Consider the following 23,176-nt stretch of genomic DNA (forward strand, 5'->3'; position numbering starts at 1 on the left):
CCTACCCAACACATCAGCGGTGATTGTTCTGTAACAAAAGAGCAAACTGGATTCATATCTCCATTATTAACTGACATGTATTTCTGCATGTGCGAGGGCAGCAGTCAAACCCAGAGGCAGCCCCTTGACAGCGTGTCACAGTGCGTTGGTAAAGGCTGACTGTGGCCTACAACCTTGTCAGAGTACTCACAAACTTTTGGTTTGTCTTTTGAGTTGTAGTTTAGTTTCAGAGCCAGCCGCTGGCATGTAGTCCTGGATGAAAAACCAAACAGCTTCTGTCTGACAAGTCTGCTCTGTCATGTAAAACTAAAACATCTCTGCTCAGTGTGGGAGAGCGGAACAGAGAGAGCCTGTGTTCAGCAGACTCACATCAAGCCTCAGACCAAAGAGCTCTTTAAAGTATCAAACCATAAAAACAGACCTGCTGCCTCAAATACCACCAGAGTGGACTACTGTGAGAGAACGAGTGAGTGAGTGTCTACACGTGTGTGTGTGTGTGTTCTACCTCTTGAGGTTAAGCAGAGCCCAGGGGATGCCGGTGGGCGTTTTGAAGGCTGGCAGCAGCTTTTCACCCAGCTCCACCGCCTTCCTACGGAATACCTGAGAAAGAAAGAACCACAGCACCTCATTAGACGACATTTCTCCTTGTAGAGAGGGGATCACATATTCTTGGCCAACCTTTCAAAAAGATGCTGCAACCAACAAAGGTAATATTGTCACTTTTGACAGCAAACATTGACTATTTTTACACAGCAACAACATTCAGGAACAGAACTGTTTCTCAGGTATAGAGCGGCTGTTATTTCGACCATGTACACAATGATATCCGACAACATTAACCTGAGTTTAACCTAATGAATAAGAGTAAGGAAAGTTATGGATTTGGGCTACAACTAAAGAATATTTTCTTTAGGAATTAATGTGACAATTTCTTTCTCGTGTAAAATACTAATGGCTCAATATCATGTCCTGCAGCAAAAGGTCCAGTCCAAAAACCCATGAAGATATTCCATGTACATCATAAAGGACAAAGAAAAGTGTAAAATGATACACTGATTCATTTTTATCAACTGCAGCCATGATTCTGCCTAAATTTTCAGGAATCTGGAACACTGTATGAGATTTCTGCCACAAGTAGTCTCCAAATCAAAACAACAGAGTAGTGTGGGATCATGGGAGTTGCTGTCTTCATTGTTAAACAACTACCACTGCTGATGAAAATCTCTCTACATGACTCAGGTAGATATGTTCATATAGGTCACAAATTCTTAATATTGTCTATAAAGTTGCTTGGTTTCAGATTAAACATTCAATACTGATTTTCAAAATCTAACCACTCTTATTGATATGTAAAGCTCCGATAAGACATTTATAGCAAGCACCTGGAGCTAAGCCCTTCTCTCCTTCCTTCCTTCCTTTATTCCCAGCTTTCGCTGCTTCCTGTCTGACTCCTTTTGTCCGTGTAATCTTTTGCCAATATCGTTCACTGGCTGCCTTATTGTTGCTTGCAGCCACATTGATGTTTTCCATCTGTAGTTTGAGGAAGATTACACAGATTCTTGACCTCATTTAGCTTTTCTGGAAGGTCACTTGGAGTATGTAAGAATGTAGTTGGAAGATACCTTCCAGTGAATCTATTCCAATGGGGATTAAAACTCTAAATAAAAATGCAATGAGATGTGAAGTCTGGTGCTGAAGGAGAAGTATTTCTGGCAGACACAATGAATATTTAAAGTAGGCGCGATGAAAACAATTTAACACTGCTTTAATGCTTCGACACAATGGACTTTGGGCCAATTCACAGATGAAAATAAACAAGTCTGAAAGAATCAGCTTACATCTGATTAAACATGACTAATTACAGTTGTGAAACTAATTGTGCAGAATTATTGGGATGTGCACATGCAAAGTATCCAGCACAGTTTCCCCTTCATACATTAAGGGTATTCCTGCACCACTACACAAACTCACAGGCTAAAGCAACTCCCGAAGAAAATGATCTAACTTTGGCCGCATTGACGATTCTCTGCTCACTAGAGTTACGAAATGTAATTTTAAAGTCGAAAATACAAACTCACTCACTCCTAAACAGTAGTGAGTCATCCCTCTAAGCTGGACTAACGTTTAAGGATTCAGTTTTTCTCATTGCTTTTGTGCCTTACAGAATAAGGTATCACAGGCTCAGCTGGTAACACAAGCGTGTTGTCAGTGCACTGATGTCAACTCACACAGTTTGAGTTTTTCTAATGTTACCCTCTATCCCACTTTGAGCCTCTACTGATGTGTGCAGAGGGCTGGTGTCGCTTTAAATAACTTCATGACTATTCAACTGTAAAACCAGGGCAAAAGAGCAAATATATCTGGATGTAAAACTGGGGGATGACCTCTATAAAACTAGTTGATCATGTCCTTAAAGGAGTCATCACCTGGTTTTTTACATATCCAGTCCCTCTTGGATCGCTTTGGATCAATTCTTAAAACTTATTAGAAAAAAAAATAATAAAAAAAATCAAACATAGAGCTTGTTCTGACACTTTTTCATACCGCGACTTTCTCACGCGAGATTATGCGCGAGATTTTGACCGGTCCGGATGTGCATTGTATTAATATGTAATGAGGCGCGCGTTGATTGGCCGCAGGAAGGACAAAGCCGGAATGGGGGGCGAGCCTGCATGCACACAGACTCCAAAACATAAACAGCCCCCTGTCATGGCGCACACACTAAATGACGAACCTTACGGAATTCAGGCATTTATGTGCCGGAGTTGGAACCCGAACGGGAGAGTGAAGAGGCAGAGACAGTGGAAGAGACACGTTTACAGCAGGATGTCTCTGAATGGTAAATACTTTTTTTTTTCCTTCTTACTTTTCACACTTGTGTTTTACATGTAAGACCTGAGTTTTAATGCTGGCGGTGACGATGTATGGCGTGAAAATGACAGAGAAATAAGCAGATTCGGCGTGCTCACTCAGAAAGTCTGGCTGAGGACGGCTGTGAGCCGATGATTATGCAAGTAGCCTCCTGTGGTAACGTCACCACAGGAGCAGAGTCAAAATCTCGTGCTTTAGGAACGCGCACTATTGTGCGCTATTCCTGTTCGGAAAAAGAGCCAAAGCGATAAAAATAAGCCACTTTCAAACTCCAGCTTTTCAGGCAAGTTTCAACAGAGGTCCAACACCAATATGCATGATTTAACGAGTGAAATTGCGATTTCCGGGTGATGACTCCTTTAAAAGGTAATTTTTTGGTGTATGTGTGGCATTACTTTCGGCCTTTGTCTTTAAACCCTAACACTAACCCTACCAGTGAAGTGGGGTTGTTTTTTTAACCTGCCATAGAACTCATAATGGGCTTTAACAATGCTTTTATTTAAACGAACACTGTCCATTTCTTATGATGTATGACTTGTGTTTTTCTTTGATGAGTGCCACTTTTTTGCTATTTTTGGCACCATTTAGTAAGGGTGCTATGACCAGGATCTTTAGGGCTGACTGCTAGAAGCTTTATCGACTGATAACGATCACCTGCCACCAATCAAAAGGACATTTCTTTACTTTATTGTAATCTATAGTTTAAGTTACTAGTGGCACAATAAAAAACAACCTTTTAAAATGCTGAGGAAATAAATTTTATTATTTTTATAGATTAAAAAAAACCCAGAAATCTGACAATAACAATCAATTTGTCTGATTAATTGGAGCACCCTTATTATCTATATCAGAATTAATATATATATAATAAATATATTATATATATTAATATATACCTGACTGAGGACTCTTAATTATGTTTTTGTGGATCTTTCTCAAACTAGTGAAACTCATGTTATTGTTTTTTTTTTCTGAAATGGGCTATAAAAAGAAGGAACAGTTTTTCCTTGAGTAACTATCTGCTACAAGTGTTGCTCAATTAGATTTTCTGTACTGAGATTTTCTGTTAAAACACATCTGACTGGACAGCCTTCTGGCAGTTTTAAGCCGAGGGGTTACGATGTCTCCTAGGTGTCTGATTTTGTTGGCTGTAAAAGTGAAGTACTTCCATATTTGGCTCCTGGCGCGGGTTTATTCAAGCAGTTAAGATGGAATGGGATTTGGCCTGAGACGTGGTGGACTGTTTGACACTGCTGCCAAGGATTCAGCAGCTTGACCAGAACTGCTGCTGCTGCTGCTGCTGTCCGCTGACAAGAGCGAAAATGACGCCATGTCCTTTTTAGTTTTACTCAAGTCAACATGTATATGGCCTTTTTTATCCCCAAGCCTTTATGTAGAAAGGAAGTGCTCCTTTGGCACTGACTTAGTTTGTAAGTAATAGCAAAGATACAACCTGAAATGTTTTGAATTTGGAATAAAAGATGTCAAACCTGTCACGCCACAGAAACAGCCTGTCCTTCTAAACAGCCATATAAGTACAAATCTTATCAAAGTATTTTTGCAGCATTGAGATGTATGAAACAGGAGAAAATCTTACTTGTTAAAGGAAGGAAATCAAATTACAACCACACGGCAATTTAAAAAATCTGAGGAGGCATAAAGCACTGGAATGTGTACACCCAAGAAAGTCTTCCGATTCCAGAATATAAATGCAGGAAATCAAGCAAAACTTCTCAGCACTGTTTTGCTTCCTTGATTTGGTGCATTTGCAAATCAAACACAGCTCTGATCTGAAACAGCCAACTGACTTAATCTGATCAGGTTGGCAGAACGCTGCCCTAGTTAGTATTCATATTATAACCACTGTGCATTTACTCACAAAGGAAGGAGAGAAGCAAAAGAGTATACATTCTTGTACTACTTGATTCAATTACAAAGGACTGCGATCACAATGAGGAAAATACAATGTTAAGTTCTGTTTAGTCCCATAATCAACTCCAATATATATTGTTTGGATAATATTGATTCAGTTTTATCATCAAATGTCAAAGCAAGTCATCAAAAACACACTAAATTTAAAGTTAGGCCAGCAACTCTCCAATCCACTACACTTTCTTCCATCTTGTTTTAAATATGAATATTCCGAACCATTAGTGAATGCAGTCTTCTCTTTTGTTATAATCTGTACACACAGAGGTGATATAGTAGCATACACTATGTCGGTATGCTGGCAGCTCTGCTCCCAGAGGACCTACCACTCAGCTGGGAGTGAGAGACCAGGGCAGGGTGGAGAAAAGAATCGTGAAAAGAAGAAGCTCAGGAGGCTCCTCGTCAAAACAGCATGGTAACTCGACAGCTTTCTCATCAAAAGTCAGAGGTAAGGAAAGGTTGCTGCGAGTTGGACGAGGGGGAGCAGCAAAGGAAATGTTGTATTCATGTGGAAAAAGAATACACTCAGGGAATAACAATCAGACGATCGTGGGTGAAAAGCAGCAATGTCAAAATCGATGTTTCACAGTGTTAATATGCAACAAGTGACGTATTCTGCAGAGTCTGTTTAATAATATAAAGGGCCATCCAATGCTTTTCTTCTTCAGCACTCCAATATTTTGCTTTGGAGTGGCATTAATTCTGTTGTCCTGTTCAAAATTGAATTTCAGGGTCAAACTTGAAATATATGACTGCAGAAACTCACGCACAAAAAGGTCTTTTTAATATATATATCTTTCGTTCCCGTCGAGCTGCCTAAACATTACAAGCATCTTCAATCGTGGTGAAACTGACTGAGGATCAAAGTCTTTCACTGCAGAGGATGAAACTAAAGACCCCCTGTGAAATTCAGAACAGACAATGGTCAGTTGAATTTGTAAAACTTTGGCTTGAAAACAATTACTGTAAATAAAAACTAGGAGTTGGAAGTTGAAGCCATACATTTTCTTAAAATCAACATCTTATATCAACAAGGCATCAAATGAGGATATGTATTGTGACCAATGACTCTTCATAGCAAGGAACCCACAGAGAAATATCACTGTACTCTGCTACCGCATCTTTAAGCCTATGGTTTTAGTTTTATAGCCCACAGCTTTAGTTTGGTTCTCTTTCACCACTTTCATTAACCCAGTTTCTATAGCAGAGAAAACATTTAAGATAATGATAACATGAATCCAAAGTACTTTACCAACTGGCTGCAAGCACATAACTTGAAGCTTGGCAAGATGGATTTGCAAGCTCATGTGATCTCTTCAGATATCTTGCAAGGAAAAAGTCAACACCAACCCTTGTTAAATAATACATTGGAGGTTATGGATTATTTAGTTGACTTTAATAAAGAAATGCTAAAATAAAATATGAAAGGTGAATATACTGATACTTTCCCTCACACATGCTCAGTCGGTTTTAATATCTTCATCTTCTGAAACTTTTATTTGTTCCGTATTTCAAAAGGACCCACAATATACTGTATTTTCAAGTCACCACTGCTGTGGCACTGTTGAGTGTGTGTGTGTGTGTGTGTGTGTGTGCGTGTGTGTGTGTGTTTGGGGCTGCACTATGGGACCAGGACTGTGTTGAAACAAGGCGTCAGGTCCCAGTGATTAATGTCTTTAATAATGCCAGGAGCACACCAAGGGGATGAATAAAAACACTCCCAGGGACGCACAGAAGAATAAATTAAACACACCTCGTGTCCAAGGCCATCAAGCAAACTGCCAACAACCTTTAATAAGCAACTGAATTATACAATGAGTGAGGAACACATATGAACACACACAGGGCCTGTGGCTGATATCATTTATAAAAGACTGATGCTGATTATCACATTTCACACCTGAGTACTTATGGCACACGTATCAATCAGGAAAGTGAACTACTTTACTGATGTTGTGTCTCTGTTTGTGTGACAACTTAGCAGCTGTATGAATAAGTGATCAGTTTCTGACAATTTATGAGGTCACTGTTTTTACTGCAAAATATTCAGAGAGTGGGAGAAGTGCATGATTCTTAATGTTAATAGGTAACATACATCTGAGTGTCTGCCCTGCAATGTTTATAGCAAGATGACAGAACTATTTTCATGATATGTAAACTGTGACAGCAGGAAACGCACTGTGGTGTCGGCTTACCTGCTGAGTAACAAGGAAATGATTGATCAAAACACAACCTTATTGTTTTTCTCTGAGGTGCACTGAGGTGACAATATCTATTGGCTTTGAAGGTGTGGCGCTTGTTTGCAAAAATGTTTGGATAAGTGATCCAAACCTTAATTACACAAGGAATGATGTTTGACCAGTGGTGGCACAGCACTCCACATGACTTCTGGTTTAAACAGGAAACATGAACTTGAAGTAGAGATATGCCAAAGATAAGCCAAAATCAGTGTCACTATTACATAGTTTATCCACCGGAGAGCACTGTCAACTTCTTGGTTCCCATTTTTTGGAAACCAGATTTAAGGAAAGACATGTTTTATGTGTTTAAGTACCTGTCAAGCTCAGAATTGATTTAAATGAGACATGTTTTTTTTCAGATTCTGAATAGTCAATTATTAACAAGTAGCATTGTGATCTTAGGAAGTCTAGCTATACAGTTTTAGTGGCTGTTCCTCTCTGACAAATACAATTTTGGGAGAATTACTAAATAATTTTGCCAGAAAATTTATGAATTTATGAAGTTACCCATACCATTTAAAAACCAACTTTAGCCTCAAATCTAAGGGCAACATAAACTTTAAAATACCAAAGATAGCAGTATTTTTTAATGGCAGATTTGTGAGAGTGGACACACACATTAGAAACAAAGCAACCCACAAAAAACAGTCAAACTAATGGCTATGATTCAGGTCAGAGGATCATCTAAAAGACAATCTCATAAACAGGACTGGCAAAAACTCCTGAGATCAGTTTTGGAATGAGAAGGGAGGTAAAAGGAGAATGAGAGGAATTTGCTGTACCGGAAATGTTCACGATTACGGCCATCTAATCCACAGAATGAGAGTAGAGTGTGTGCTTGTGTGAGATAGAGAGAGAATGAGAAAGGCAGAAAAGGAAAAGACAAACAAAACCATTTCGATGCAGTAACATGCATGCAACTTGTACCAGCAGGGAGTTCGCCTTGTTAAGCCCAGTTTTCTTGTGTGTGTAATTATGTGTTTGCATAAACTGAAGACATTTCAGCCAGTTTGTGCGGTATTTTAAGGCCACTATTTTGGTTTCGGGTTAACCCTGGGATGAGGATTATAAGGTTCAGTTTAGGTTTCAAGATATTTCCAGAACAAAGAAAATAAGACATGGCAGAAACAATTCCAACCACCCAAGATATTCAAGAGAAAGTATCAGATTTTAGTGGCTCGGCATCAAACATCTGTTTCCAGAATAAACACTCAATGCTTGATCGCTTTCCATTAATACCTCAGAGTAAATGTGAAACCTCTGGCAGGAGTTCAGACAAGCTCTCTGGAGGCTACTGAAAAGCATTGTGGGACATGTACTGTAGTAAGCCACTAAATGAAGAATAAGTAGCCGGAAAGGAAAAGTGAGTACATCAGAAAAGTCGATACAGCTTTTACACACACACACATGACTAATGTATTTTCCCACGGTATGGATTGGTTCTCACCACTGTCAACAATGTGAAGAGGCCAACACTCATGTCCTTTGTCCCTTTGGTCATAACAGAGATTCAGATTTTAGGAAAAGAGAAGAAACAGAAACAAACACGAAGATGATGTCAGTGACGGCCTCTGTAAACACAAAACACAAGTGCTCACAGAAAGTTGGCTTCAATTGATCCACTGTCCACCATAAAAAAGAACAACAGCTCTGTTTGTATAAAACACAATGCCTGGTATGCATTCAATCTGACAGATCGATCCGGAGAAAGGTTTCTTTACAGCACAGAAGTTTTATGGAGCTTGGTAATTTTTTTTTCTCAGTCTTTCCAGCAGCTATGGGGTGAAAATACAGTTTTCACCAACTTAATTACTGAGCTGTGTGGACTGAGCAAAATTTTAAAAAAGGACTGCAGTAGAGCAAACACAAGCAAACTAACAAGGAGAGAGAATGTAGCCCCAATTATCTAAACAAATTAAAATGTGCCAGGATATAAGTTAACATAATACAGTCCTTATTCAAAATATTCCAACTGTACTGGGGTGAAGCTAAGGTCTACATAATAAAGACCTAGAACAGGGGCTGAATGATAAATTATATTTTGTCCTACGTGTGTAATTTCCATAATACTGGTTTTAATAATTTCACTGAACTGATGTGATTCAGAACTCTTTTTTAACATTCGGCAAAACAATCTCAACTCAGGGTCCTTTCACTCCAGCTTTCAGGAGCTTTGAACCGTATCACATGCCCCTCATTAGAAGATTTTGCTGAGCTAAAAGTACATGTCCATGTACCAGACCCATGATGACTAAAAACTTAAGCTGTCAAACAGTCACTTGGTTGCTCGTTTGGTAATTTTTTTTTTTTATTCTAATCAAAACAGTTAATGGCAGATAGATGATATCAACAATGGGTTGTTGCAGTCCTTGTTTACCAAACTGGGCTATATTTATGCAAAGGCCCGTGTAACAACTGATAAAAAACAGTCAAATATACTGAAATTAGGGTGTGTAAATACCTTGAGTTTGGAGGACTTGAGCATGATCAATAAACTACCTTAAGCTCTACCGTACAGTGTTACAGGTTTAGTTCCACCTATCGAGGAAGTGTTTATAAGTTTTAAATAACTTACAGCCCTCACCCTGCCCTCCCCTCTCTGAGCGTAGCTGACAGCTGTACGGACAAGAATGGGTATAGGCTGCTACGAAGATAAATTAATTAAATTAAAGCTTATATTAGTGTTAAAGTCACGTATAGATAGGTAGACACGTATAGATTGTGTTTAAAGTGAGGAGTAAGCTGTGAGAGGTCCCCACTAGGATTTTAACATTTTAAGTGTTTGCAGAATTTTGTGCTGTGTGAATGTATGTGCGTGTGTGTTCACCCAATCAAGTTTCCAGCTCCAGTTCTTTAACCAGACATGTTGCCAATGTGTGTGTGTGTGTGTATGATTATGTGTTGTGGCCCACAGAGAGTCACCCGGACAGCTCCCTAACTAAGACGAATCACCCAGCAGGCCTTGTGGGACATGTGGCCCAGATTACAGCTACGTCTGTGGGGATGGAGCGGGCCTAACATGCCAACACCTACGTGTGCCTTCTCCTCCTCCTGGACGCTGACACACTGTCCTCGTCTCCCCTTCTGCCCTTCATCAGACGATTTCTCTTCTTCCCTGGACTCTCCCGATACCACAGTCATTCGAGGAGACTTCCTTAAACTCTTTTAATTCTCACTTCTCGCCATCCACCTATAAAACTTGCCTTTCCTCTTGGCATCATCTTTATTCCTTTCAAGTCCTTTTTTTGTCTCTAATTAGGGTCCGGGCAGTTAAGCACTATTGTATTCCTAGGAATTCTTTCTTTCTTCCGAGGAAGTCATACTTCCCAAGGGCGAAAACTCACCAAACTTTACAGAAATGTCCGGCCCCATGCCAGATTTACTAAATTCCAAGGACATGTCAATATTCCTCCTGGGGGTGGGGGACACAATAAGTGTTTAAATTTCAAAAACTTTCAAAATACCTACAAAATCAACAGTACATGCTACAGTTTTGAAACTTTCACCAAACTGTAGCCCCAATACTGCTGAAACTTTAGTCCACTTAAACTCATTACAAATTATGAAGTCCATCACTCAGTTTTTTTCAAAACCTGTAAAACTTATAAAACCTATCTCCTCCCACAATTTTTGCTCAATTGTCACCAAACTTGCTAGAGAGCATCTTCAGACCGTCCTCCACAAAACTTGTTTCTCTGATTTTTGATTTATCAAAAATTAAGCCTACAGTGCATCAAAATGTTTGACCGTAAACAGTACTGTAAACATATACTATCAAATTCTTGCTTAATACATTTTCAATCTTCCTGAAAAAAATTGAGAATATTTTGGAGTCATGGTTGATGAAGTTTGGCAAATATCAGAATTTTATCTCAAAAACTGAATTTTTGAGAACATTTTGAATTCTGCTCTCATGGGAACAACTGGAGTCAATGTAAGAGGCATTTTTAAACATTAGATTTTCTCTTATGAAGCAAAACACTTAGAGTTAAAAACAAATCACCAACATTTCCATGCTGTCAAGATGCAATCTATGTATTATCAGATTTTTGTTCAGCTAACAGAATTTCTGACATTTTGACCATTTTTGAAATCTGTCTTGACAACAGCTGCCCGACAGTGACTCCCTGAGTCGACAAATGAAGCTACACAGCAGGTCTCACTTCCAGCCAATTAGCTCAGTGAGTTAGGAGCTGGTTCTTGGTGTCAGGGGTTTGTGGGTTTGAGACCCAGCAAGGGTGATGATGATGATGACAGATCAAAATGTCAGATGTCCTAAATATGAAACGCAAGACAATTGTCCTGATGGGGGCATCACAGCAAGCCTCTAAATTAAATAAAAACAAATAGCTTTGACGGGACCATGGGTGATAGCTACCCAAATTTTGCACAAAGGTCCAGTCTCATGCCAGATTACCTCAGCTGTAAACCCAAGCCAATAGTCCTGATGGTGGCGCTACAGCAAGCATCTAAAGTTCAAAACATTGACAACTCATAACAAATCAACCCGCTAGAACTTCACATTTTCATCAAACTGTAGCCCCAATACTAAAGAAACTTTTGTACATTTAAACCTATTAAAAATTATGAAGTCGATCACTGTTTTTTTTTAAACTGTAAAACTTAAACTTAACTTGTATAACTTACTCTCCTCCCACAATTTTTGCCTACAGTGCATGAAAATGTTTGACTATGAACGCTACTGTAAACATATACCTGCAAATTGATAAATAAATCTTCAATGTTCATGAAAAAATTTAACATTTTTTAGAGTCATGGTAGATGATGTTTGACAAATATCAGAATTTTACCTAAAAAACTGAATTTTTGAGAACATTTTGAATTCTGCTCTCATGTGAATAATTGCAGTCAATGCAAGCAGCATTTTTAAACATCAGTTATTCACTTATGGAGCAAATCAATCATTTTTAAAAAATATTACCAACATCTCCATGCTGTGTGTATTTTCAGATTTTTGTCTTGATAACTGAATTTTTTACAGTGGTTTCAAATCTGCCTGCACAACAGTGAATGGCTTACTCAATTTGTGAAGCCACTGTTGTATTGCCACTTGTCAGTTAGCTCAGAGCGATAGATGACAGTCTTTGGTTCCAGAAGTTGTGAGTTCAAGCCTCAAGTGGTCCAAAATGAACATTGTTGTCAACTGTCTTGTCTTCCTATTCTCCTGTTTGTTGCTCAGAATTGCCTAAATTTGCCAAAAATAGCCCGGACCCCACCCATCGCTGCGCAGCAGCTATAATTTATCTATTTGTTACTATCTATGTGTAAACATGCAGCCAACTAGTGAATAATCAAATATGTTTTTTTCTTTTATTATTAAGCTACCCGTTTAATACATGTTTTTTTTTTTTTTTTTTTTTTTTTTTATAAAATATCGTAATCTACAGTTGATTAAAACAGTCTTGGAAAAATGGAACACCTGGAGTGAAGCTTTCCATGATCAACCTGAGCAGACTGTAGCTGCAGGAATTTTCCTAAAAAAGAAAACAAACCAACTAACAAAAACAACAACAATAAAGACCCAACTGAAGTGAGGAACAGTGCCCAGATCTGCAGATAAACTTTCTTGTTACTTTTTAGTGTTTTGTTGCTTCTGAGAGGTTTCTGGGCATCAACCTGTGGTCAGATGTGAGAAGCACTCAAGAAATACCAGTACAAAGGGTTGACGGTTGAAAAATAAAGTAGCAGCCAGGTTGCATCCCTGTCTCAGGCTCTCTACAGCTACAAGTCTGTGTTTGACTTAGGGCGGTGCTGAGCTACACAGAGCAGAGCAGAGCCGAGAGCAAACACCAGAAAAGACAAGGCACAAAATGTGTAAGGTTGTGCAGAGGTATGGGTCTTTATTTGTGATTTCGTGGCTCATGTTTGCCCAGTTTATCAATATTTTGTGAATAAAGACTCCTGGCACTTTTTTGAACATTCTAGTTTTTCAGTTTAATACAACATCCACTAACTTTATAAGGAGTGGCAGCGTTACCAATATCTGTTAGGCATTAACTATACATTTATATTGTTGCTTCATAACTTAATTTATGATTTACACACATGTCATTTTGCATGTTCTGAGACAAATATGTAAAAGGCACTCAAGGACAACACAAAAAATTAAAGAGACTGACATTTATCTTCACAAATGCATGAATCAATGCAGGCAAAACCGAACGATATGAGCAGACTGAATGAGGAAAGAGTAAGCCTGGCAACAGCTCGCTGTCAGCTGAATGAGGCCTGTTAGCTGCTTGTTGCCCTGATGGCTGTATTGGACAGGCTCGGGCAAAAAACACACACACACACACACGCACGCACGCACGCACACACACACACACACACACACACACACACACACACACACACACACACACACACACACACACACACACACACACACACACACACACACACACACACACACACACACACACACACACACACACACACACACACACACACACACACACACACACACACACACACAGAGGAGTTGACAGCTTTCAGTGGTTAAGAAGCCTGCTGTTGTGTGAATGGTTGCTCTTGTGCTCCTCTGTCAGAGTCTCTCTCAATCTCTCCCTGAGTTTAATAAGTTGCTTCAGGGAGGGAAAACATGGGATGAAGGGAGGCAGAAAACAAACACTGGATGAGGAGATGAATTAGTAATAATTAAAGAGAGGAGAGGAGAGGAGAGGAGAGAAAAAAGGTAAAGGGAAGGGAGGGAAAAAAGCAGACAGAAAAGGGAGAGTAGATTTAGGAGGGGGACGTAAAGGAAAGGAAAGGAAAGGAAAGGAAAGGACACATGAAGAGAGGAAGGGAGAGGCAGGAACGAAAGAGGAGAAGGAGACAGGAGAGGAAAAGAAAAAGGTTAGAAAATTAAAGGAAAGTCAAGGAGAAGAGAGTAAAACATGAAGAGGACAAAGTAGACACAATAATGATTTACATGTCTGATATGCAAAAAGAGAAACTCAGCACAAAATGAAAGAACTATATATGAATGTAACTTAACACGGTAGCTTCTTTACGCAGTCTGTCCAGCAGCACCTGCAGACACTGAGCTTGCAACTCTGACTTATAGCAGGAGGAAGTAGTGCTGGCATTCACTCAAGTGTAAAATGCAAATATGTCCAACCAAATATGATAACATTTCCCGGCAGAACGCCTCAGGGGAGAATGCACACCCAAGGTGTGTCACTTCCTTGCATGGAAGTGACATACGAATGCATATTATGGAAATGCAGATAAAACTGAACCTCAGCAGGTCTCTCTGCATTCACCCCCACAGAACATTTTTCCAGGGTCACTCTGGAGTTAAAAGGGAGATCCTCCCAAGAATACTTATTACTGTCCGAAATAATTAAACTCTGACTCCAGCACAATTCCTAGAGAGCTGCTGCAGGTGAAGCTGTTTGAATGTAAATGAGATGGATGGGAAAGGAGAGAGCGATCAACTCCTGAGTGAATTTGGTGTTTCAGCAAGGGGCCACCTGTCAGCTGTGATGAAACACAAAAGGATGTGCAAACATTCGCCAATCATTTATGAGGTTTGGTGTTCGCAAAGGAAGTGATGGCGTGAGAGGGAAGATGACAGGAAGACATCAAGTCCTCATTTATAAAGTGATACGTGTCTATGGTACATTACAGCAAGTATGAATGACACATATGCCTATGTTCAATATAAAAAAAATCTGGCTTTTTCTCACAGACATATTCAAATATTTCAACATCTCCTAAACTAATGTTTGCCTTTGCATTTGGAACTGTTTTGATGATCGAGTATCTAAGTCATATCAAGAAAAAACACAAATACTTGTGTTTTCCTGCTTCTACATTATAGAATTGTTGTTTTTCGCAGCTTTGAGTCATTCTACAATTTATATATTTGTTTTTTGTATGGATGGTCAGGCAAAACAACACATAACAAATCATAAAATGAGATCATGACTGGCATTGTTTGCCGTTTTCTGACATTTTGAGGCTTTGGTTCTCAGCAGGGTAACAAGCTAAATAATTCACATTGAGCTCCTGTCTTGACAATAGCACGACTTTTTCTGCAGTAATAAATGTATCAAGTGAGTTGCTCTTGACAAAGGTTGATGCAGCTCTGTGTGAAACCAACAGCAAAAGTTACTGCAGGGTAACTTTCCTACTGACCTAATTGGGCCAGACATAAAACCTGGACGAGTCTACTAGAAATTTTAAACTTTTGAGCTGGTGCCCCTCATCTTCACTTGCAGGCTCCTGCTTAGTTGTATCTCAGCACCTATTTATAAAATAATTACTCACCACATCCTTCTTCACTTGCAGTCTACGCCTTTCTTATCTGTCTCTTGGTTTCCATTTCTCAAGAGTTTCTATTTTTCTGATTCATTTGTGCAGCATAACCACAAACTGCAGCCTGGACAACTTACCACAGTGTTTGTCTCATTCTGTCCACATCATGACTTTGTCAAGACACTTAAAAGTCATCAGCTACATAATAAGTTGACATGAGATACAAAATGTGATTATTATCTTGATTAATTAAACAAATCTTTGACATTAGAGCTTGATGGCAAGCCTGAGATTACATCCACGGCTAAAAATGTTTGTGTGTGTGCAAAGACGAACAGTTGGCTGGACATATCTGGGCAGGTCTGCTGTATGGACTATAGAATATAGCGGCACAGGCTTGTACCGATGGTATCGCATTATTTCAAGGCGCCTGCAAAGACAATGGCAAATATTTTTTTTCAGACAAAACTGTAGTCACATGATCTATTCAATTTCTACCCATTTTAGAACTATTTGAATATTCTAAAATCATGACCCGTCCCTAGAACAACAGTACAACAATCAAGACTAACATTTTGGCAATAAATGTTTCTGAAAACCACTGATACTGACCACCCTCACTTCTGTACGTGTTGTAGGCTACGTACCATATTTACATGTTTGACGAGTCATATCACGTCACATTACATGTTTATATCATTACTAGTGGGAGGAGGAGGAGGAGGAGGAGGAGGAGGAGGAGGAGGAGGAGAAGAGGATATGTAGTTGAGGAACCACTGGATAATTTTGTCAGCAGTGTTTGTAGGTCAGGTATTAAGTCAAAACGTGATGTTTTCCTTTCCCTAACTAAGTGGTTTTTGTGCCTAAAGCTAAACAGGGCAGTGTTGTCACAACATTAAATATCACAGTTACAGTATTCTGGTGATAAAACATAATATTCTTTCATTAAAGTCCAAATTTCACAGTGTGTTTCTGTTACAATCATTTCACAAACCCTGCCTCCAAGCTGCCAAATGCATCCCATTGTTATGCATCTAATATAATTCATGAGTAGACTTTCTCATTACACAATTTAAATAGCTAATATGTTGCAGCAGAGATAAGGCAAGAGTTTAGAAGAACATCCAATAAGCAGTGTTAAAAGTTCAAGCCAATACACATCGACTGTGCTTCTATTGTCCCACGAGGCAGCAAAATGTCAAGATAATGTCAATCAAATTGTGACAAACTTTGCGATCTCTTGTTGGTTCAGTGCTTGAAAATGTTTGAGAGTTTGACAGGCACTTGACAAGAGAGGCAGAAACGCTTTCTAAAACAGGAAAATGCTTTGGCTTTATCCTTCATCTCAATATTAGAAATCCCAGCCTCGCTCTTACATTTGCATACCAATGCACACACACATGTGCGTACACATGCAATGAGAGTAAACTCCCGATAATATTCCTTCTCCTCTCTCGTGGCACTGTCGGTGCTGACTTGGCATACTTTTGACAGTCAGCTCTTTTGACCATGCTGCTATGGAAATGAAGAAGACCGGGGAAAGTGAATTTACATAGAAAATTGCCATCTCGGTAGGAAAGTTACAGGGGAGGTGTGAACGCTAAGATGGGCTGAGGGGATAGAAACTGCAATGTGAGCAACAAGCAGCGATTTGAGGTGTAATGCTCTGCGACAATATGCGTCTATTTCATCAGAATATACATCAGTACACCTTATATCAAATTACACATACAAAGAATTGGAGACCATTTCGGAGACAATGTGCATTTAAGCTTATAGTTAAAGCTTTTAACACTGAATAATTACGCATTTTGATATTTAAGACAAAGTCACAGGACTTTGCATGATATGTAGCAGCAACTACTTTTATAACCTGTTGTGATGGTGTCATTAAGCATCTACTCTGGTGGGAAAATCTGTTCAGACTGAATATCTCTTATCCACACTGTCTTGATCCAGACTGCAGTTCACACCTGACATTTAGATGCATCTCAAGTGGCCACTTGTGATTGGATTCTTGCTTCCCTGCTCACATTTGAATTTATCTGTGGGGAAAAATGCAACTGCTGACAGACAGAACTAAAACTACATGTGCGCTCTGGCCAAGAAGCCGGACAGGAGGACTGCAGTGGAAATTTGCATACTGGAAAAAACTACAATGGTAATCACTTTTTTTTTCCTTTCATAAATTAAATTCTGACATAAAATGGATGAACTGGAAAACACGCCTTCATCTTGGCCTGTCACAGTTACTGTATATATATGACTCCGATCACTTTCGTTGAATTCCACAATCAAGGGAGTTTTAAGCTAATTTGAAATTCCTCTCATCAGTTTGGGTCATCTCATTGTGCCCCTTTTTTCCGCAATGGTTTAATGGCACCTGATTGGACAATTGGCACCCCCAACTGTTTATCTTGTTTTGCTCATCTTGTAATGTTTGAATAATGGTAGTGGATGAAAACGCACATAAATTGACTTTTTTGCCTTGCTGAGTTTCAGTAAATTTAGTTGGAATTTGCACTACATGTGAATCGACCCTGGTTTATGTTGGAAAAAGAAGAACCAGAGAAAAATTTATAAGATCAATAACCATTAGTGTGATTGGTCAGAAGCCACATTAGCCAGGAAAACATAATTATTCGACAGTAATAAACGGGAGGGGGCGCCGTTTAGCTCAGTTGGTAGAGCGGGCGTCCCATGTGCAGAGGCTTTGTCCTTGCTGCAGTGGACCCAGGTTCGACACCCGGCCTGGGTCCCTTTGCTGGGTGTCACTCCCCCTCTCTCTCACCCTGTTTCCTGTCACCTCTTCAACTGTACTATCAATAAAGCCATGAAAGGCCGAAATAAATTTTTAAAAAAAAGTAATAAACAGGAGGTTGTCCCAAAGGTTGACAAACACCTCAATCCTGGATTAAATAAAATACACTGCAGTTCCCCAGAAAACAACTGGCTAAAACAACAAGAAGACCATTCACAGGAAACCAACTCCATTTAGGTCCGAGCATTCAGCCAGCCACACTGGGAATTATCAGGAAGGGTAGAGGGACAAATATAGCCCAGAGTGAATGAACTGAACTAACAATGATAAATATTTTACAGGAATATACTTCTTGAAACAACAGACTAAAAGTAGAAATGAAAGAGAGAATCTGAGTGAATAAGTGTATGGTGGATAGGGAGTAAAGTGGAGTGCCATTCAAGTGTCCCAGTGGACAGTCAGTGTTGTCAGAGAACAAGCCTGAGCTGGAGCCCTAGAAGCCTTTCGTCTGAAGGAAAATGTCAAATATTCACTCAAACAGTTCAGCAAGACCAAAGACCGTAAAGAGCCTGATCTGACTTCCCCTGGCAAAGCTAACACGGACCAAACTGGTGTCACAGCTCGACCAGCGACCGCGCTGCTTCCACTTCTTCCTTTACCATATTCGGTCTGTCAAACACAATGGAGGCAGCGTGTGAAGAACATGAGTAAAAAGAATATTTGACCTGGGCTGACACAGGTCTAATCAGTTTTATGACAAATCGGTAAAAGACCTAATTTTTAAAAGGCACAAAATTAATCAAAACTGGTGAAATGAACTCAGATGTGTCATATTGGGGTCTAAATGTCACTAGCAAATGTCAGTCACAGCAATAGTCTGAGGCTGAGACCTTCTTGTTAAAGGTCTATGATAAAAAATTAGACTATCAAGCCTGAGGGCTGCCATCTTGACAGTTTGACTGATAAAAAGTGGATGTGTTTACGTGCTCCCTGCACTGACTTTTCCAAACGATCATAAATAACCACAACAACTGTCAACAACAGCTCTCCTGAGTCTTATATGTGCTTTGAGTCTGTTAATTTCTCATGCAACTACTAAAATAAGATAAACCGTACAAATTAAAATACTTGGATTGCTGTTTGCTAGAATGAAGACATCACCACAGGATTTTTTTTTTGCCTTTTTTCATGGCATACCCAAATATCTTCAAAACATTTCCTAACAACAAAACAAGCAGGCTTATAGAGGAACGTCTTACAAGTGACAGATTGAGTCTAGAGAGATCAGTTTTTGTTGAGAAAGTGGGTAAATTTAGACAAAAGGCGACAAAGTTAATATGGCTTGTAGAATCTGAGGTCTCTTCCTTCAGGCTGTTTTGAAAAGACAATCGCTCTGAGGTGTTTATTTTAAAATGTCAACACATCTGTATCGAGCAAACAGGATGTATTCTTTGTGCGTAACAAGTGAAAGAGATTTTTTTCACAACTACATATCTTTGTCACTTCAACCTGCTGATAGGGCTGGCGGCATAACCAACATGCAAGTTAAATTCAACAATAAACATAACATCTGAGTGGATACCATAGAGAGAAGTGGCACACTCTGAATATTACTGCAAGTCTACAAATGTTTTACTGTGTATTGTAAGTTAATCCTGTTCTGTCCAGTATGTGTTCATTCTTACTCCTTGAAAAGTAGTCTGTGGTAACTACCTTAAAAGGTTTAAAATCTTAATGTTGAGCTATTTGTGAGGGTTGTTCTCCACCAATACAAATTAAGTAGTAAACTAATATTTATTTACATGTAAAATGTGCTTTTATTTAACTGCAAAAGACAAGGTTTTTATTCTAACTTCTGACATAAATACTAACGTAATGACTGTATCAAGCAGTCCAATTTGCATTATGTTATGGCAAGACTGAACACAAGCATGGAGAAGGTCTCTCTAAAGGAGTCGGGAAGTGATGGCATGAGTCTAGAGTTCCTGAGGTGAAAGAGAATAAGAAAGACATTCTGTGGCTTGATTCAAACAACAGGGTTGAGTCAATGATAATGCCCAGGCTGAAGACCTCCAAAGACAGTAATATGGAGCAGCTCTCTGGCCTCAAATGGTCCAAGGTTTGGTGCTAGAACCGGAACAGATTCAGTTTCACATTAGTGGAAAAGGGGTAGTTGGCGTGCAGTCTTGCATGCGACAACCGTGAGTTCTGCTTCCTCTTGCAAGGTTTGTTGGATGTCACTTAGTTTTTTATGTCATGACGGTAGTTGATGAGGGATTGTTTTTTTTTTTTGTTTACCACAACAATACTAAAAAAAAACACAGAGGAGCTGTTAGGAAGAGAAGCAGACAGACAGACACACTGAGTAGAGAACAAAGACCTTTAAGGCAGTGTGTAGCACAAGTGTTAAACAAAGCTACCTGTCAAACTGCTGTCTGCAAGAAAAAAAACCTTCAGATCTCCACAGCTAGACTGCACACACATACTGAGACACATACACTAACTTTTCCTTCTCTTTCAAAGCTAGGTTAGACATGATAGAAAGACAGGCCTGCAGTTTTAGCCCTTAAAAGCACCAATCTAACATCAAAAAGACATCAGAGGGGACTGCAGATACACAGATCTAGAGATATACACAGACAGAGGCCTGGTAACAAAGCCTGGGAGATAGCTGATGTAATTGGACTGTAAGTCTCAGAGTAGTGAGCTGCCTTCTGAGAGGTTCGGAGGCACGCAGCCGGCGCTTACTTTTAATACTGAGCAGGGAGCCGCAGGGCATGGCGCACTTTCACCCACAAAAATGTGCACTCTTTTTGTCTCCCGGCGCAGATAAGACAATATGAACACAGTCAGGTTGGAGCCAAAGCTGACCTGAGGAACTCTGCGTCTGGAGTTACAACTGAGGTCAGACAGGGTTGTGCACGGCTGAATTAATTAATAATGATTTTACTTTTTACTGCTGCATAATGTGGTATGAATAAAAAATTAAAAAAACATCTGTTGTCTCTAATGCTTTACTGTCAACAAATTAAAAACTACCAAGGACAAAAAATCAATTAGTCCATCTTAGAATACTTGACTCTGAGCCCCAGACTCATTCTGTCCGATCTATCTTTAGGAACAGGTCACAAAGTTATCAAAGTAACAGACATAACTTCATGGAGAGAGACAGATGATTGTTGAATCTCATCTCAATGTCATCAACTGTTGACATTTAGGGTTGGCAGCTCATGTTTGATGCCAATCCAAAGCGTCAGCTATCTTTCTCAAGCAAGTAACATGTTGTTGCTTTAAGTTGGTAAAGGTATGCACCTGATATACATTAATAGCCCAACAATAGCTATCAATTCACTTCTATCAATTTCAATCACAAAAGTGGTGTTCTGTGAAGATTATCTTGCTGAACAACTTCTGTAAGCATAATAAACTTGTGTTTGCCGCAGAGCTTTTTTTTTTTTGGCAATATTCCAATATTCAATAACAAAAAAATCTCATAGGTTTTTTTGTTGAGGGAACCAGGGAGACACTAACTTCCGGGTTAGCCCACAGAAAATATATCATTGCTATAGCACTACTTTAACCAGGAGTAAACAGTGTTCTTGTAGGGGACTGTTTTCAGGGGTGGACTAATACGCATTGGGGGATCTAATGAGTATTCGCAACAACAGGACAGTGCATGTGGGATTGACCAAAATGACTACAGGGTATTTGTGTCTGTGCTAATGATGTGGCTCATTGATGTGTTTTTGAAATAGGTTTTTGACAACAATGGAGCTCTATGGCCCAGATGAATAAAATATTTGTTGGCAGGATCAATTCCCTGTCTGTCTTGTTCTTTCTGTAGTACTTGCTGATTAGAGGAGGAATATATTATAATACCAGATCTATCCTTGAAGTCTGGAAAGCTATGCTCGGCAAACTCCTCTCAGAACTACTCAGAGATGCAGCCTAATGGCTAAGTCTGCAGCCCTCCAGCCTTGCCCAGGGAAACTTTTGGTCTTTTCATGCTGCTGAACAGAGCAAAGCCTGGTCGCATTCTAATGCCACATTTACAGCACGCTTGCTGGAGCTGTAATTAAAAAGAACACCACTATGCTGAGATGCTTGGTATTTCACAGTGTGTCCTGGGAAAGTGAAACAGTTTGGGTCAATAGCTTTTTAATCAGAGCATTTGCTGGAACTGTTTCAGAATGAGCGCGAAGGCCTTGAGGCAGACCTCAAATATTGGGTTGTGTCAAGCCGGTCTATGCTCCGGCGATGCGAGTGTGTTAATCACATCGGTTTCCAAATGGTCTTATAGCCAGAGAGAGGTGGCCATTCAGCAGGCTTCAGTGCATTACCGGAGGAAAACTTTCTGTACCACAACTACAATTTCACAAGGTCAGGGTTTTCCTTAGACCACTGGTGCAGTGACGATCAATTCTACAATAAATGATGTACGTAATTAATCAAACTTCTTATCCGTGACATCAAGAGGAGAAAACTGACGGAACTGGACAAAATGAAAAACACTAGCTCTAAACTCAACACCTGAAACAAACATTTCTCTATCTATTTAACAGACACATGAAGGAAATCAGGAAAGAAAGAAAAATAAGAGACCAAACTGTAAAATAAAACAAAGAATGGCACGAGGATGAGTGACAGGCGACATGAGCGGAGAGAGAAAAACTGAACAATAGCCATTTCAGAGTCAACTGCTAATCTGTGATTAGATAGTGCCACGGTTTGATAATACTCAAATGTCTGAGCAAAGGGAGAGACTCTTGTTCTGCTTCCTCTGTCACTCAAACATTGGTGTGTGTGTGTGTGTGTGTGCGTGTGTGGGGAGGGAAGTATATTAACAAGGCAAATAACTTCTTTGCCTCATCTTCCTTGCGGGGGAAGAGATAAGGTCCAATGAGAGCGGGTCTTGGGAGCAGCCCCCCCCTTCGGGGCCAGCTGACATGAATAAGAAACAAAGCAGAACACATGAACTGCAGTGACATTTCACTGTTTCTAAGAATAACCTGCTGCAGATCTGTCAGTCAGTAACCAAGGAACATATCAGCATACTTGCTGGACATGTGTCTAGGATCAATATATACATAGA

General features: G+C 39.6%; 1 protein-coding gene across 1 annotated transcript in view; it reads right to left on the reverse strand.

Annotated features, from left to right (window-relative positions):
• man1a1 (mannosidase, alpha, class 1A, member 1) overlaps positions 1 to 23,176 on the reverse strand; it is a 160,389-nt gene that overhangs the window by 39,370 nt on the left and 97,843 nt on the right. The window contains exon 5 of the mRNA XM_030406309.1: positions 506 to 600. Within this exon, the coding sequence (XP_030262169.1) occupies positions 506 to 600 (95 nt within the window). The remainder of the gene's footprint in view (positions 1 to 505; positions 601 to 23,176) is intronic.

The sequence above is a fragment of the Sparus aurata genome, chromosome 22 (assembly GCF_900880675.1).
Source record: "Sparus aurata chromosome 22, fSpaAur1.1, whole genome shotgun sequence".
NCBI lineage: Eukaryota > Metazoa > Chordata > Actinopteri > Spariformes > Sparidae > Sparus > Sparus aurata.